Consider the following 14,949-nt stretch of genomic DNA (forward strand, 5'->3'; position numbering starts at 1 on the left):
TTATAGTGGACCAGAGTTCTCTCTCTCTCTCTCTCTCTCTGTCTCTCTCTGTCTTTCACATACACACATTCCTTTTTTTTGTCAAACACTCAGTCCAGTGTCCATTGTATCCTACTCTCTCAAACTAACAGGATGCGTGGCCAGTTCCCAGGGCCTGCTTACTTTGCAGAAAATGCCAGTGCGAGAGAAAGTGTATGTATTTGTGAATGTGTACATATGCATTCTTCTTTGAGGGTGTATATGTGTGTTTGGAGAGCATGTTTTATGTGTGACTGGGCAAATGTTATTATTCTTCCCTCTGATCAGAAGCGGCACTCGAGGCTGCAGTTGTTTTCCTTCAACCAGAGAGCGAGGTTACGGGAAAGGCCAGGCATTTTGGACTCTGAGTACTAGGTCCTTTCCATCTTTCCATCAAAAACAATCTAACGCCCTGCACTTAGTGTGCAGTGGACATGGATGGTCGATGAACCACATGGTTGTTCTATTTCAGTCCATCTCTTATTTATGACCCCAGATGCCCTTTAAGGAAGAGAGGGAATCTCCCAGTCAGTCTTGTTAGTTACTCGATGACTAAGCTCATCCACATGCCGAATCTCTATTCGAGCCTGGGGACGAGGTTACTTGATGACAAATCAACTCACTGTGAACACTATTTATTATAGACCAAGGAATCATCAACTAGATTCAGCTGCGGGCAGATTCTATCTTGAGCTGACGGTCAGTGGGCCGGAACATAATTACAAATCATTTGTGGACTGCAAACTGACCGTAAGAAGCCCAAACAGATATCATGTTTGACTGAAACATAATCATTTCAAACCTTGTTTACATTTGTATACCATCACATACATTGAGTATACAAAACATTATGAACACCTGCTCTTTCCATGACCAAGTGAATCCAAGTAAAAGTTATGATCCCTTATTGATGTCATGTGTTAAATCCACTTCAATCACTGTAGATGAAGGAGAGGAGACAGGTTAAAGAAGGATTTTTAAGCCTTGAGACAATTGAGACATGGATTGTGTGTGTGGCATTCAGAGGGTGAATGGGCAAGACAAAATATTTAAGCGCCTTTGAGTATGGTAGTAGGTGCCAGGCGCACGGGTTCGTGTCAAGAACTGCAACGCTGCTGGACTTTTCACGCTCAACTGTTTCCTGTGTGTATCAAGAATGGTCCACCATCAAAAGGACATCCAGACAACTTGACACAACTGTCGGAAGCATTGGCATCAACATGAGCCAACATCCCTGTGGAACGCTTTCGACACCTTGTAGAGTCCATACCCCAAATAATTGAGGCTGTTCTGAGGGCAAGGGGTCCTAATGGGGGGGGGGGGGGTCCTAATGTTTAATAGACTCAGTCTATTATCTCTATATTTTGTGTGAGAATACTTTGGGAAGGATTTCCTCAATTGGAATCACTTGGAGCTGGTGTTTTTACAGTCTTTTATGTCCAACAATGGGCCCACAGTTGGGGAACCCTGTTGTAGACTGACAGGGAATTTGTCTTGTGAAATCATTCAAGCCGGAGTGCTTCACATTATTTGCTCTCTAGATATTGTCAGTGATTTAAAGACAGATATATATACAGTGAGGGAAAAAAGTATTTGATCCCCTGCTGATTTTGTACGTTTGCCCACTGACAAAGAAATGGTGAGTCTATTATTTTAATGGTAGGGTTATTTGAACAATGAGAGACAGAATAACAACAAAACAATCCAGAAAAACCCATGTCAAAAATGTTATAAATTGATTTGCATTTTAATGAGGGAAATAAGTATTTGACCCCCCCCCCCCCAATCAGAAAGATTTCTGGCTCCCAGGTGTCTTTTATACAGGTAACGAGCTGAGATTAGGAGCACACTCTTCAAGGGAGTGCTCCTAATCTCAGTTTGTTACCTGAATAAAAGACACCTGCCCACAGAAGCAATCAATCAGATTCCAAACTCTCCAACATGGCCAAGACCAAAGAGCTCTCCAAGGATGTCAGGGACAAGATTGTAGACCTACAGAAGGCTGGAATGGGCTACAACACCATCGCCAAGCAGCTTGGTGAGAAGGTGACAACAGTTGGTGTGATTATTCGCAAATGGAAGAAACACAAAGGAACTGTCAATCTCCCTCGGCCTGGGGCTCCATGCAAGATCTCACCTCGTGGAGTTGCAATGATCATGAGAACGGTGAGGAATCAGCCCAGAACTACACGGGAGGATCCTGTCAATGATCTCAAGGCAGCTGGGACCATAGTCACCAAGAAAACAATTGGTAACACACTACGCCGTGAAGGACTGAAATCCCAAGTTTGCCAATGAACATCTGAATGAATCAGAGGACAACTGGGTGAAAGTGTTGTGGTCAGATGAGACCAAAATGGAGCTCTTTGGCATCAACTCACCTCGCCGTGTTTGGAGGAGGAGGAATGCTGCCTATGACCCCAAGAACACCATCCCCACCGTCAAACATGGAGGTGGAAAAATTATGCTTTGGGGGCGTTTTTCTGCAAAGGGGACTTGACAACTTCACCGCATCAAAGGGACGATGGACAGGGCCATGTACTGTAAAATCTTGGGTGAGAACCTCCTTCCCTCAGCCAGGGCATTTAAAATGGGTCATGGATGGGTATTCCAGCATGACAATGACCCAAAACACACGGCCAAGGCAACAAAGGAGTGGCTCAAGAAGAAGCACATTAAGGTCCTGGAGTGGCCTAGCCAGTCTCCAGACCTTAATCCCATAGAAAATCTGTGGAGGGAGCTGAAGGTTCGAGTTGCTAAACGTCAGCCTCAAAACCTTATTAATGACTTAGAGAACATCTGCAAAGAGGAGTGGGACAAAATCCCTCCTGAGATATGTGCAAACCTGGTGGCCAACTACAAGAAACGTCTGACCTCTGTGATTGCCAACAAGGGTTTTGCCACCAAGTACTAAGTCATGTTTTGCAGAGGGGTCAAATACTTATTTCCCTCATTAAAATGCAAATCAATTTATAACATTTTTGACATGCGTTTTTCTGGATTGTTTGTTGTTATTCTGTCTCTCACTGTTCAAATAAAACTACCATTTAAATTACAGACTGATAATTTCTTTGTCAGTGGGCAAATGTACAAAATCAGCAGGGGATCAAATACTTTTTTCCCTCACTATATATATACATATACTGTATATACTGAACAAAAATATAAATGCATCATGCAACAATTTCAAAGATTTTGCTGAGTTACAGTTCATTTAAGGAAATCAGTCAATTGAAATAAATTCCTTAGACCCTAATCTATGGATTTCACATGACTGGGCAGGGGAGCAGCCATGAGTGGACCTGGTAGGGCATAGGCCCACCCAACTGGGAGCCAGGCCAACCGACTGGGAAGCCAGGCCCACCCAATCAGAATGAGATTTTCCCCACAAAAGGGCTTTATTACAGACAGAAATACTCCTCCAGCATTTTGCTTTTATATTATTGTTCAGTGTATATATATATATAAATGTTTAAGCCTTACTGTAGGTTGAAAGACGGCTGCCAACAGTCCAGCGACTGTGTTTTGGGACTTTCACACACCCACAACAACATACCTGGCCCTGGCAGAATACAGACATGACTCTGGCCTCCCACTCTGGCTGCTACCGACACCACTCTGCTTTGTCCACTGGTCAGGAGATAGAGCAGGAGGGGGAGGGAGAGAAAGAAAGTAATAGAGGGAGGTGAGAGAATGGAAAGGGAAATGGAGTAAGGGAGTTGAGAGAGTGAAAAGGGGGAGAAAATAAGAGAATGTATGGGAGTGGGTGAGTCTGGTGGGGGAGAGAGATTAAATGATGGTGAGATGGGAGGGAAAGCTAGACAAAGGCCAGGGCTCATCTGAGCTAACTTGATTTCTGCTCCCAGTGCTATTCGATAATCTAATAAAACAGTATGAGACAAACCACTGGATTCAGTACTGCTCTCTCTAACCCGCTCTCTGTGCGGTGAGATGCAGTGAGCTCCTAATCACACAGAAAATACCAGAACCCAGTGATGGCAGATGTATTGAAGTGAATCAAATGGACGGTAAAAACAATGAGTGTCAGCTGAACTCATCTCCCATGACTCAGGGCCCTGTACAGCCAGTTCAGGTCGGGGTAGAGACCAAGCCGGCCACGTCTGCCTTTTTAACTTTTACAATTTAGGTTTTAATTTCAATTGAACCCTGGGAAAGCAGACCACCGCCCTAGGGATACAAATTTGACCACACACACACACCTGCAGCTTAAGGACCATAGTTGGGGTCGATTAATGGTTGGACCACAGAGTGTTTTGGTGTCTGGGGAGTGGCTGAGGACTGAGGTCATTACATGGGTAATGTCTGAGACTGAGACAAAGCCTCCATGTGTGTCTGTTTGCTGGGTATGACGACAATGACACAAAACTATGGTCAAATGTTAAGATGAGGCTCTCTCCCTGGGATAACTAATCATTCTGAACTTGACATGATTCTGTAAAAGTGTTTTTTATAGCACAAATTGTAGTCACAGTATGAAGACACACACCCTGCTGATTTGCTGGCACTGGATTAGGCAGAGCTCTTGGCTTCTCCAGCCTCTATGGGCAGAGCCCAGCCCATAACATAGCAGGTGATTACTGTATAGAAATCCCCAGTCAGTCTAGGATAACTCCTAACGAATGTCTGCCATCATCATCATCCGTCCCATCAGTGATGGGCAATGCTTTTCCACCATTTTATCTTGTGTCGATAGAGAATGAGAGAAGGAGCACTGTGTGTGTGTATAAATCAATGGTGTGTATACAGTCATGTGAAAAAGTAAGTACGCCCCCTGGAAAGTTGTCTTTTTTTGTAAATATTTGGACAGATGGATATGTAGTGTTCACTTCAACACTATTGACAGATAAAGGGAACATAATTTAACCAATGAAACATTATACTTTGCAATCATTTATTCATCAAAAAAAATCAACAGAAATGCAATTCCATAGTGGAAAAAATAAGTACACCCCTAGCTTCAATAGCTGGTGTTGCCCCCTTTGGCTGAAATAACTTCATGTAGCTGTTTCTTGTAACTGTCTATCAGTCTCATATATCGACTGAGAAATGTTTTCCCATTCTACTGCATCAACCGTGTCATGTTCGAGGGATTTCTTGCATGCAAGGCCCACTTCAAGTTCCCCCACAGCATTTGGACAGGATTGAGATCTTGGCTTTGACTCAGCCATTCCATAAACCTCCATTTGGACAGGATTGAGATCTTGGCTTTGACTCAGCCATTCCATAAACCTCCATTTGGACAGGATTGAGATCTGGGCTTTGACCCAGCCATTCCATAAACCTCCATTTCTTCTTTTTGAGCCATTCGGTTGTAGCTTTACTTTTGTGTGTTTTGGATCATTGTCCTATTGCAAGGATCCATGTTCGGTTCAGCTTTTTGACAGATGGCCTCACATTCTCCTCAAGAATTCTCTGGTAAAATACAGAATTCATGGTTGACTAAATGATGGCAAGTTGGCCAGGCCATCAGGCAGCAAAGCAGCCATAAACCATAATGCCACCGCCTCCATGCTTTAGGGTTGGTTTGAGGTTCTTCTGTTCAAAGGCAGTGTTTCCTTTTTGTCAAAGATGGCGTCTGGCATTGCGGGCAAACAACTCCACCTTTGACTCATCTGTCCAGAGCACAATGTTACAGTAGTTTTGGTCTTTACCCAGGTGTTGTCTGGCAAATGTCAGTCTTGACATTCTTTTTTGAGAGCAGAGGCTTCTTCCTTCCTGACCTCCCATGTTGTCCAAGTTTGTGCAGTCTCTTTCTGACAGTTGACTCATGCACTTCGACACTGATTATGGCAAGAGGTCTGTAGATGCCTTAATGTTACCCTGGGGTTCTTAGACACTTCTATGGGCATCTTTTGTCAGAATTTGGTGGGACGATCTGTCCTAGGTAGATTGCCAGTGGTCTGGAGTTTTCTCCATTTGTAGATGATCCATCAGACAGTGGAATGATGTACTTTGATTGCTTGGAAATTGATTTGTAACCCTTCCCAGACTCACTGGCATCAATAATGTTTCTTCTGAGGGCCTTGGAGGTGTTTTCATCTTGGCTTGATGTGTTACCACACAGCAATACGGTTAAAACCAAACCAGACCAAGTTTCTAATCTTTATGGAAGGCTGGGCCCAAGGTGCTCTAATGAATTCCTAATAATTTGCACCTGTTTTGGTGCACCTGATTCTAATTCTAGCCTTTTTAGGTGATGGTAAAGCTAGGGATGTTCACATTTTCTCTGCTTAAGAAACTTGTATTTTGTTTATTTTAATTGCATTAACATTTTCAAAGTACATTTTTTTTGTGTGTTATTTGTTAAATTGGGTTACCTTTATCAATAAATGTGTTTGGAATTTAGCCCAAATATCCATGTGTCCAAATATGTTTAAAAAAATACCACTTTCTAAAGGGTGTACTTTCTTTTTCACAAGACTGTATATACTGTTAACAGAGTGTACCGTTTTGTGTGTGCTTGTTTTGGAGGATAGACTTGGTTCACTCGACCTTCCTCTGTGGAGGTTCTAAGTCCTCTTGCATATCTGGTGTCCCCTGAGCTTTGAGGCCACTGTGAATGGAAACAAAGACTGAAAGCTCATCTCAAGTCTCACTTAGTCTACATTCCCAACTCCAGCCTGTCTCACATTCAGATTCAGTCTGTGTGCTAGTCTGTTTCTGCTATTTCCAACCTCCACCTTATGGAGAAGGACTGGCACCCAAGCTAACTGTACTGCACCACCTCAGTATTCCTGTGGTCAGAAAGACATAGAGGCTCCTTCGTGCTGCTGTTGACATAAGCTTTCTCAAACAGAACAAACCATATGGGTTGCCTTTCAGATAAGGAAGCCAGCCGTATGATGCTTATATTGGGTATTATGAAGCTGTTCATACCCTACGCAGTAGGCCTTATGGTAAGTGTCAATAGGTTTCATAATACCTTGTCTAGGCAGAACAATAGGGGAATGTCAGTTGTCTATTAATGTATTGTAAAGAAATACTGTAGTCTATGTCCCTAAATTAAGTCATAATTTCACAAGCTGAAATAAATGACTAACTGTAGTAGGGCTGGAGGCCCTAAAATTACAAAAATATAAATGGTGGCCTCTTCTTACCTCTAGTTTCCTATCCAGGAGAAACATCACCATCTAGTGGATATGGACTGTATGTGACCATTAGGGCACAAAACATTGAACTGAAGTAGTCTGGCCAAATCTGGCTTTAATAGATGAATGAAAATCTCACAAAAAGGTTGAGGTAAAACAAAAGTCTGACGCTGTTATATTAAGTGTTTATTAGACAAAAACATGACTATTGTTGTACATGTACAATGTGTATAACAAAACAAACATTCATAACAAATACAAGAAATAAAAAGTTACTTCAAATACAATAATATAATTGAAATAAAATATGCCCCAACGCATCACTTCAAAGCTCGCAAGAGAGAAAACTCTTGGATATAAAATGTTTATTCTTCAAGGTGAGACATTCATTGGTCATAAATATCTGTTTAGAAAACATCTGACAATGCAGAAGCTGAAAACCACAATGGGGGATCCACAATGCTTTGCTTCTGTGGCTCCTGAAGTCAGTCCCCTATGTATGCAGGCTTTCATCTCCATCGCCCATTGGTCATAATTTGTATATAATCCAGTATGGTTTGAGATTAACCTGTACAGAGGGGTCCTTCAGATCCAGCTCTGATACATGCTGCCCTAGTTATGTCTCCCAGGTGATGTCATCTTTCTTTAGGCTAGTGCAGAGTCTCTGGGTCTCTCTGAGCAGCTGGAGATTCTCCTCCTGACCCACCCCAGCTCTCTTACCCCCCCGTGAGGTGGTCTTAACTGGAGAGGGGGGCAAGGATCTCACCCCACTTCCCCCCTTAGCCCTGCCATCCTCACTTGTCGCCCGCCGACGAGGTTTCTGGGGGTTCTGTGTAAGTTTGTCCACCTGAGTGGGGAGAGGAAACACAGGGAGAGGTCATACAGTATTATTAGACATGTCAACAACAAAAAAGTCCTTCCCCAGTAATCCTCCTCCCTACCCCTCCTGCAGATGCAGAACATCCCCTCATTCCTCCCAACTCCATCTCTGCAGTATTATGTACGTACAGTCTGCTGGTGTTTGCGGAGTTTGGTGATCTGAGATCCCTTCTCCTCCATCCTCTTGACCAGCAGCTCTAGCTCCCTCTCCAGGTCCTCCCTGGTGTCCTGACGCCGCGTCTCATCCATTTGACAAACCAGCTCTTGGTGCTCACTGAATTACACAGACAGAAATATTAAACACACTCAGTAATGTGTGTTTAATAATTAATGTTAACACACTATCAGCCCCCTCAAAATCAGTCATAAACCTGCATACACATTGTCCACAAACACACACACACTCTTAGCTAGTGGTAGTACTCACAAGCTCATCTGTCCCAGTTCGTCCTGCAGTGCCAGCAGTAGCTCAGACAGAGAGCCCAGAGCAGGATCTGCCGGTCCAGGGGGAGAGGTGGAGGTGGATGGGGCCCTATGGAGGGCTCTCCTGGCCCCAGCGGAGCCAGACCTGCGCAGGGAACGCACCCGCTCACACAGGTGGGGCTGGTGGTGCTTCATCATGTGGAGGACACTCTGCATGTTAGCATGCACCGAGTGGCTGGGGCTTGTCGACTAAGAGAGATGTAGAGCTCAGTCAGAGAGATTCTCTCAACAAACCAAATAAATTCTTGCAAAGTAAAATGCAGACGTACTGTTCCAGCTACAAAGGGCAGTTTATTTTTGGGGAAACATGGTGGTGCTGGGACCTCTTGCCGCACCAAACTCGTTTTCTGGAGAGGAAATGTTCAGACATTGTTATGTAGCACAAAATAAAGTTCATTGCAGTGCACGTCATTAAGTTCTGGTTATTGAATGTAGTACCTTGAAGGCATTCTTGGAGTTCTTCTTTGGTTTAACCTCATCCGGGACTGCAGGACACAGGCGGAGGTTGGTCTCCAGCTCCCTCTGCAGCTGTTAAAGGATGTTTGGGCTTGATAAAAGTGGAACCTTGTGTGTCCGATCATCGGTCATGATGAAAAAAGTAACGTTCCCTATACTTTCAATGTATTTTTCCGCAAAAGGCGGGTAACCGCTATCGCAAAATAAAATAAAGTTAAAACTGTTTAGCCTCCACTACACCACTGCTTGTGTATGTGTTATTACACTAACCTCATCTGCTTTCTCCTGCACAAGTTTCCGCTCGTGTTCCTCTTCCAGGAGTTTCTGTTCCAGCAGCTGAATTTTCCTCTGAGGACAACAGAGAAAAGATGAGAGATTAACTTTTGATTTACCATCACGGACTATGGTTAGTTACGCCTCATTCAACCAAAGCACCATTGGTTACCTCAGCCACAGACTGTGTCTTGGACAGTTTCAGACAGTCCCTCTCCAGTTTCTCCAGCTTCTCCAGCGGAGTGTGGGCATGCTTCTGCTTCTGAAGGGACAACTCCAATGGATAAACAGACACATGTTAATCTAGTCTGATGCAGCACAAATAACATGCAACATGTCTGCCTAGATGACGAGGAACTGGTGAACAGAGGCCAGCAGATTCACATTCAGTTATATCTATGGACAGCTGTGCTCTGGGTTTACGTAAATTCAGAGCGTTGTCAGTTTGTCCATTCATAAATTCAGAGCGTTTTGCTCTCGGAGCGTTCAGAGCCACACTTGACGCTTTGGCCGAGGAGTAGGTTTGATCCGAGCAACGGCAGTCAAGCACCCAAGCTATCTGGCTTAATTTGGCTAGTTTGCTAGCTATTTCTAGACACAAATGAGAGGACAACACAGTCTGACCATTGTACTCACCCTAGCTAACACAGCTGGTTAGGCTGTTTTCATGTTATCTAGAGTGATGGTGTCTGTAACTGTGATCCTGACAACAATTGAATTACGTTTTTTTTTTGCTGACATTGACTGACACCGGCCATACTCAGCAAGTGTTGCGCATTTGTAAAATTGATAAGTTATTCTGCGCTCTGACACACTCATATGAAAGTGCTCTGAAATCAGAGTCGATAGCCAGAGTGAGTTTATGAACACACCCTTAGTGGCATGTACCTGTTCCTCAGTCAGAGTGTTCTTGTCCTTCTCTGCATTCTCCACCATCTTCCTCATGTAGTCCAGCTGCTTCTCAAGGAGCTGACAGCGAGCTTCTGCAGACTGAAGCGGAGTGACCCGCTCTTAACACAGACAAAAAACAGGAGTGAGAGATTAGACATAGTTCCTTATCACCATAAGCATCATTCTGAGTACAGAGCAACAAGAGGCACAGACATGGCAAATAGAAATCAAATCAGATGGACATCAGCAATAGATGGGAGAGGTTGAGGAAGAACAGGTGTAAAAACAAACAAAAGATAACTATTGTAAAATAGACTGTGTCCATAAAATGTATATAGTATGTATAAGCTGTAAGTAGAGGCCTAAGTGTTGTTGTTCACTAGTTTACTCCAATTAGGGGAGGGGTGGCAGGGTTAGAAAGTAATAAAGGAATATATATATGGGGGATTGGAAGTGATGCAGACAATTACATTGATGGAAGATACAATCTATCTGCAATATTAAAACTGATCTACCCCCCTTAAAAAAAAACACTAAAAAACAAGAGGCACAGAGAGTGAGTTGCGGATATACAGTATATAGTCTCAAAGTCAAGTACCTTTCTTCCTGGAGCCATCTGTTTCTGTAGTGTTGCATGGAGTGATGGAGCACTCATATCCATGGGCTGCCTGGGAGAACTGTTTGACGTTCTTCTCAGCCTGCTTCCTTTCCAGCTCCAGACGACAGATCTTCTCCTGGAGGGTCTTGAGAGCAGCAATGACTGCTACCGGGGAGAAAAACACCTACCGTTAGTAACCAAGCTACAACCATATGCATAATAGTTAGACCAAGGACCTAGAACAGCAGACAGTCCCAGAAGTAAAGGCATTTCATTGTCTACATTGTGCCTACCTTTGCTGCCAGCATCAGGCGTAGTCCGATACACCTGCGGAGTGATGTTCTGCAAGTTCATGACCGTTTTGGTAAGGGGTGCAGGGGCTTCCCAGACATATGAATGAGGTGACAGCCTATCTGGAGGCTGGTAGTAGCTCCCTATGTAACTATTTTTGGAAGGGGAGTCCAGCAACTAGATAGAAAAGCAGCATGGTTAGCAAAGACACCAGCATGAAGACCACCCACAAGAGTGCTAAACGTGCCCAGTCTTAGCAAGGTGGCAACGCAGCTGTTTTCAAAAAAGACAAACAAACTCTCCTGGAAACACATCGAACGTTCCATTGTTCCTTTTAGCAAGCTAGTCTCAGTAGCTAGCGTGACAACCATGACCCAAACAAAGATAACCGGCTGCAAACAGCAGCACTTGCATCGCCAGCTAGCTAACGTTAGTTACGAGGAAGGATAGCTTGCCAGCTAGCTATGTGTTGACTAACTAACGTTAGCTAACACGAAGCATGTCTAGAGTTATGAACTTAGCTATGAAATTGTCTCACCTGATCTTGATAAGCCTCCATATGTAATGGTAGAAAAAATACCCTCGAAATAAAATACAAATATATGACATGTATTATTTATCTGGTTCCGATTTGTTGACTTTGGATGGCTAAACTTCCAAACGATGACAGCAGGCAGTTCTTACAATTAACATTTCCCTCCTACACTCTTCCTTTTACCGCTCTCTGGTTCAGCCTGCGCAGTGGGTTCTCTGCGCACAGTTTATTCTAGGCACTATCCACTCAAAAGATTGTCTGCTAAAACAGATGTAGGGATAAAATAATACTGTAATGGAGACCCAGTATAATATATTAAATGCGCTTGGAACCGGAGCATAAATTAAATGTATGAATTTATCAGTCTAACAAGATTTAAAAGCCCCTCTGCCATGTGTTACAAAGTCTGAACCAATGATTCAATTGATTGAAGTGGCCCTCCAACCAAATTATGCAAAATATTTGGCCATGGAGAATATTAGTCGGAAAATTATATTTTCATACCATCAGAAAGCTGTCAAAGCTGGGAGGCAGGCAGCCTGTTTGCAGATGATGATGATGATGATGATGACGATGATGAGATGCAGATGAATGCGCAGATTTCTTCACATGCACACGTATGGGTTTTCAGAGCTTTGTGGTACGTTTATAAAGGAACGGAATAGCATGCGCCTGTCTGGCACTAGCCACCTGGTGACAGTCTTGAATGAGACAGCAGTTTGCCCACGTCCCAATGTGGTAATCTCCCCATCACAAACACCCTGGCTGGATGTTTAGTCCAAATTATTGCAAAAACCTCAAACGATGATGGCATTCTCTCCTTACTCTTGTGAATGGTACTATATTTTCATATATAAAAATACACATTTCTATATTCAAAGAGTTGTAATGGTGGCACTGTTGCAAATAGTATTTAAATGTCTGTGTCACCTGAGGTTTTGAATTGCTTGTCTGTGTAAAAGCAAAGTGGGGTATGTGTTCACTTCTAAAAATGTTGTTAACTTACATTTATGATAAACAAGGGGAAGGGGGGGGGCTCTGCGCAACAACAATCCCTATGTTTGCTGGGAAGTGTATTTTTTAATACCTGTTCATTCCCGTTTTTTATGTGGGTCCGATTGCTAAAATAATCAAACTCCCATGTTTCCCCTGTCGTGGTTATGGGCACGCCGTACACCATACCTATTGGTGAAGATCTGCATAGATCCTCCTTCTTTGTATTATGCAGTAGACCATTGGACATGAGTCTTTCCAATCAACTGTCAACTCAAGTTGCTGCTCTGTATAATGAAATCTGCCTCCGTATTTCAGTGCAGACTCAAGACGTCCTACGGCTGCAAGATCTGTGCAAAATAATGTGAATCAAGTAAGTATTTGTGAATGACATCCTTCGTTTGTAAAATGTACTGAAAAATTACGGTATATAACTACCGTTATGCTATAGATATTTGTACAATATTCCTGTTTTGTAACCAACTAGCTACTGTTAAAAGGCTTAAGACAGAGAGGGCGAGAAAAGATTGAATGGGCATTTTGGCTAGCTAACCAAACCTGCCTTGTAAACCAGATACCACACATTTATAACTAGATAATGAGACTACAAAAACAAAGTGCAATGGATGTGGATACTGTCAGATCAGTGCCAAACATTTTGAAAGTACATAGGAAACATGTTTTTATTTTTGCATGTTGAACAACATTACTAGCTGCCAACGGACTGCAAAACGGCTAACTAGCGTTGTAGCTACAGCTAGCTTGTTGTTCTCAGCTGCAGTACTGTACAACTAGGCTTTCTTTGTTGGCAGTAACTTTCTGGTAAACAAACGACTGACTTTCTCGGAGTTCTCCGTACAGGTTGGAGGGGAAGAAAAGTTGTCTGCATTGTCCATTGATACGCCCGCATGTTTTTTTTGTCCGTTCCCTTTCACTGGTCACACACACACACAGAAGCATCTTGGCAATGCATACAATGTCCTTTTTATCCAGTCAAAGAATTTTGTTTCTCATTTGCATTATCAATGTCAACTCTCTAGCTGCATTGTTGAAGTTGACTGACATTGTTTTAGAATTTTCATAAATATTTGTAGTTGTATGGTCTATTGAATGCATTTTGGGGATGCTAACATAGGGTGTACATAAAATATTTTAGCATCTGAGTATTTGACAGCAAACGGTTGGTATTTCATGCACTTCATATTATAGCCTGCCACGAGAAATCAAGAGAATCAGAATAAGATGGACATCCAGGATCAGGATGCCACAGCCAGATGGGAGGCTCTGGGCAGCCGTGACCCGAGATCCAGAGGCACAGCAATGGAGCACATCAGCCAGGAGGTGATGCGGAGAGTGGAGAGTATAGGGCCGATACCAGCCACCGTCCCCTCGCCTCTAGCTACTGCAGGGCACCCCACCAGCGACCTGAACGACATCCTGGCCCGTCTACTCATGCTGTCCAAGCGGTGCCCTTTCGATGACGTCAGAGAGCGATGTGTTTGGCTGCTGCAGAACGTTCAGGTAGGAGAACACGCATCGTGAGGTTGACAGATGTGGTGCTGTCTGATATTATACGGCAGTGGCTGTACCACTACCACAGAGTTTCTTATCCCAGAGGTGCAACATTGCGAGCAGGGCTGGTCCTTGCTGTTCTGCTGCCCTAGGCAGGACTCAAAAAAATGCAGAACTAGAATAGCCCCAGTAAGCTAAAATACATATTTTCCAGTAGTTGAAGTTAGGTTCAATTTAGGTTCTGAATGAAAGTTGAAAATACAAAATTTATAGATTCCTATGTTTTGGCTGAATCAAGGCTGGTCCAGACCAGACAAAATCTGAACCAAATTTAGACGTCTATGGTTGGTTCAGATTTGGTCTGCACAAAAAAATCGATGTCTATGGATGTGGAAATCAAGGCTGGTCCGGACTGCACCATAAAAATACTTCCAAAAGGTGACGGCTTCGATCCGTGCTTACTGAGGTGCCTACAGTGTTGCCTGAAATATAATTTTATGAATGCCCATCTGTGTGGTATGCCTACTGTTTGTAAAACACAAAAAATAAGTCCGGACAGGACCAAAAAGACATCCAAAAGACGTCAGCCATGTAGGCCCCCAATGTACTTTTATGAATGCCCGTCCATGTGGTAGGCCCACCATTTGTAAAACATGCGTTGCATTGGCTTTATTAATCCTGATTTCTGTGACTAATCTATTTATCTATTTAAGCTCTGAATATCAACTACCCAACTTTGTCAGCAGGTATCGTGAGCCTATTTGTAATGTGTTTACACAGCGGGAAATTCAGAAGTATTATATTTTTCCCCGCTATGATCAGCTTGTGAAAAATTGACGGATACAAACTTGAAACCACTAATAATGACAATGGGGTGAAACTCCTCAGTTGTGATTGTCCATTTTACTTTT

At 43.2% G+C, this 14,949-nt stretch overlaps 2 protein-coding genes across 4 annotated transcripts in view; one reads left to right on the top strand and one right to left on the bottom strand.

The window, feature by feature from the left end:
* Nucleotides 1-7,290: 7,290 nt before the first annotated feature.
* On the bottom strand, nt 7,291-12,156 carry cep57l1 (centrosomal protein 57, like 1). 3 transcript variants are annotated; one of them, XM_020455608.2, is made up of 11 exons: nt 12,038-12,156; nt 11,001-11,175; nt 10,708-10,872; nt 10,107-10,228; nt 9,391-9,492; nt 9,216-9,293; nt 8,928-9,017; nt 8,759-8,836; nt 8,434-8,678; nt 8,136-8,280; nt 7,291-7,974 (listed from the first exon to the last, which is right to left on the bottom strand). In XM_020455608.2, the coding sequence occupies exons 1-11, from the start codon at nt 12,038-12,040 to the stop codon at nt 7,744-7,746; spliced, it is 1,434 nt and encodes a 477-aa protein (XP_020311197.1). In that variant the 5' UTR covers nt 12,041-12,156; the 3' UTR covers nt 7,291-7,743. The 3 variants fall into 3 exon arrangements, with proteins under 3 accessions (XP_020311197.1, XP_020311195.1, XP_020311196.1); XM_020455606.2 differs by lacking the exon at nt 12,038-12,156 and adding an exon at nt 11,537-11,765; XM_020455607.2 differs by lacking the exon at nt 12,038-12,156 and adding an exon at nt 11,537-11,762 and having other exon boundaries at nt 10,708-10,869.
* A 626-nt stretch (nt 12,157-12,782) lies between these two features.
* Nucleotides 12,783-14,949, top strand: part of sesn1 (sestrin 1) — a 67,190-nt gene continuing 65,023 nt past the window's right edge. The window contains exons 1-2 of the mRNA XM_020454852.2: nt 12,783-12,899; nt 13,736-14,047. Of these exons, the coding sequence (XP_020310441.1) occupies nt 13,769-14,047 (279 nt within the window). The 5' untranslated portion in view covers nt 12,783-12,899; nt 13,736-13,768. The remainder of the gene's footprint in view (nt 12,900-13,735; nt 14,048-14,949) is intronic.

The sequence above is a fragment of the Oncorhynchus kisutch genome, linkage group LG21 (genome assembly GCF_002021735.2).
Source record: "Oncorhynchus kisutch isolate 150728-3 linkage group LG21, Okis_V2, whole genome shotgun sequence".
Taxonomy (NCBI): Eukaryota; Metazoa; Chordata; class Actinopteri; order Salmoniformes; family Salmonidae; genus Oncorhynchus; species Oncorhynchus kisutch.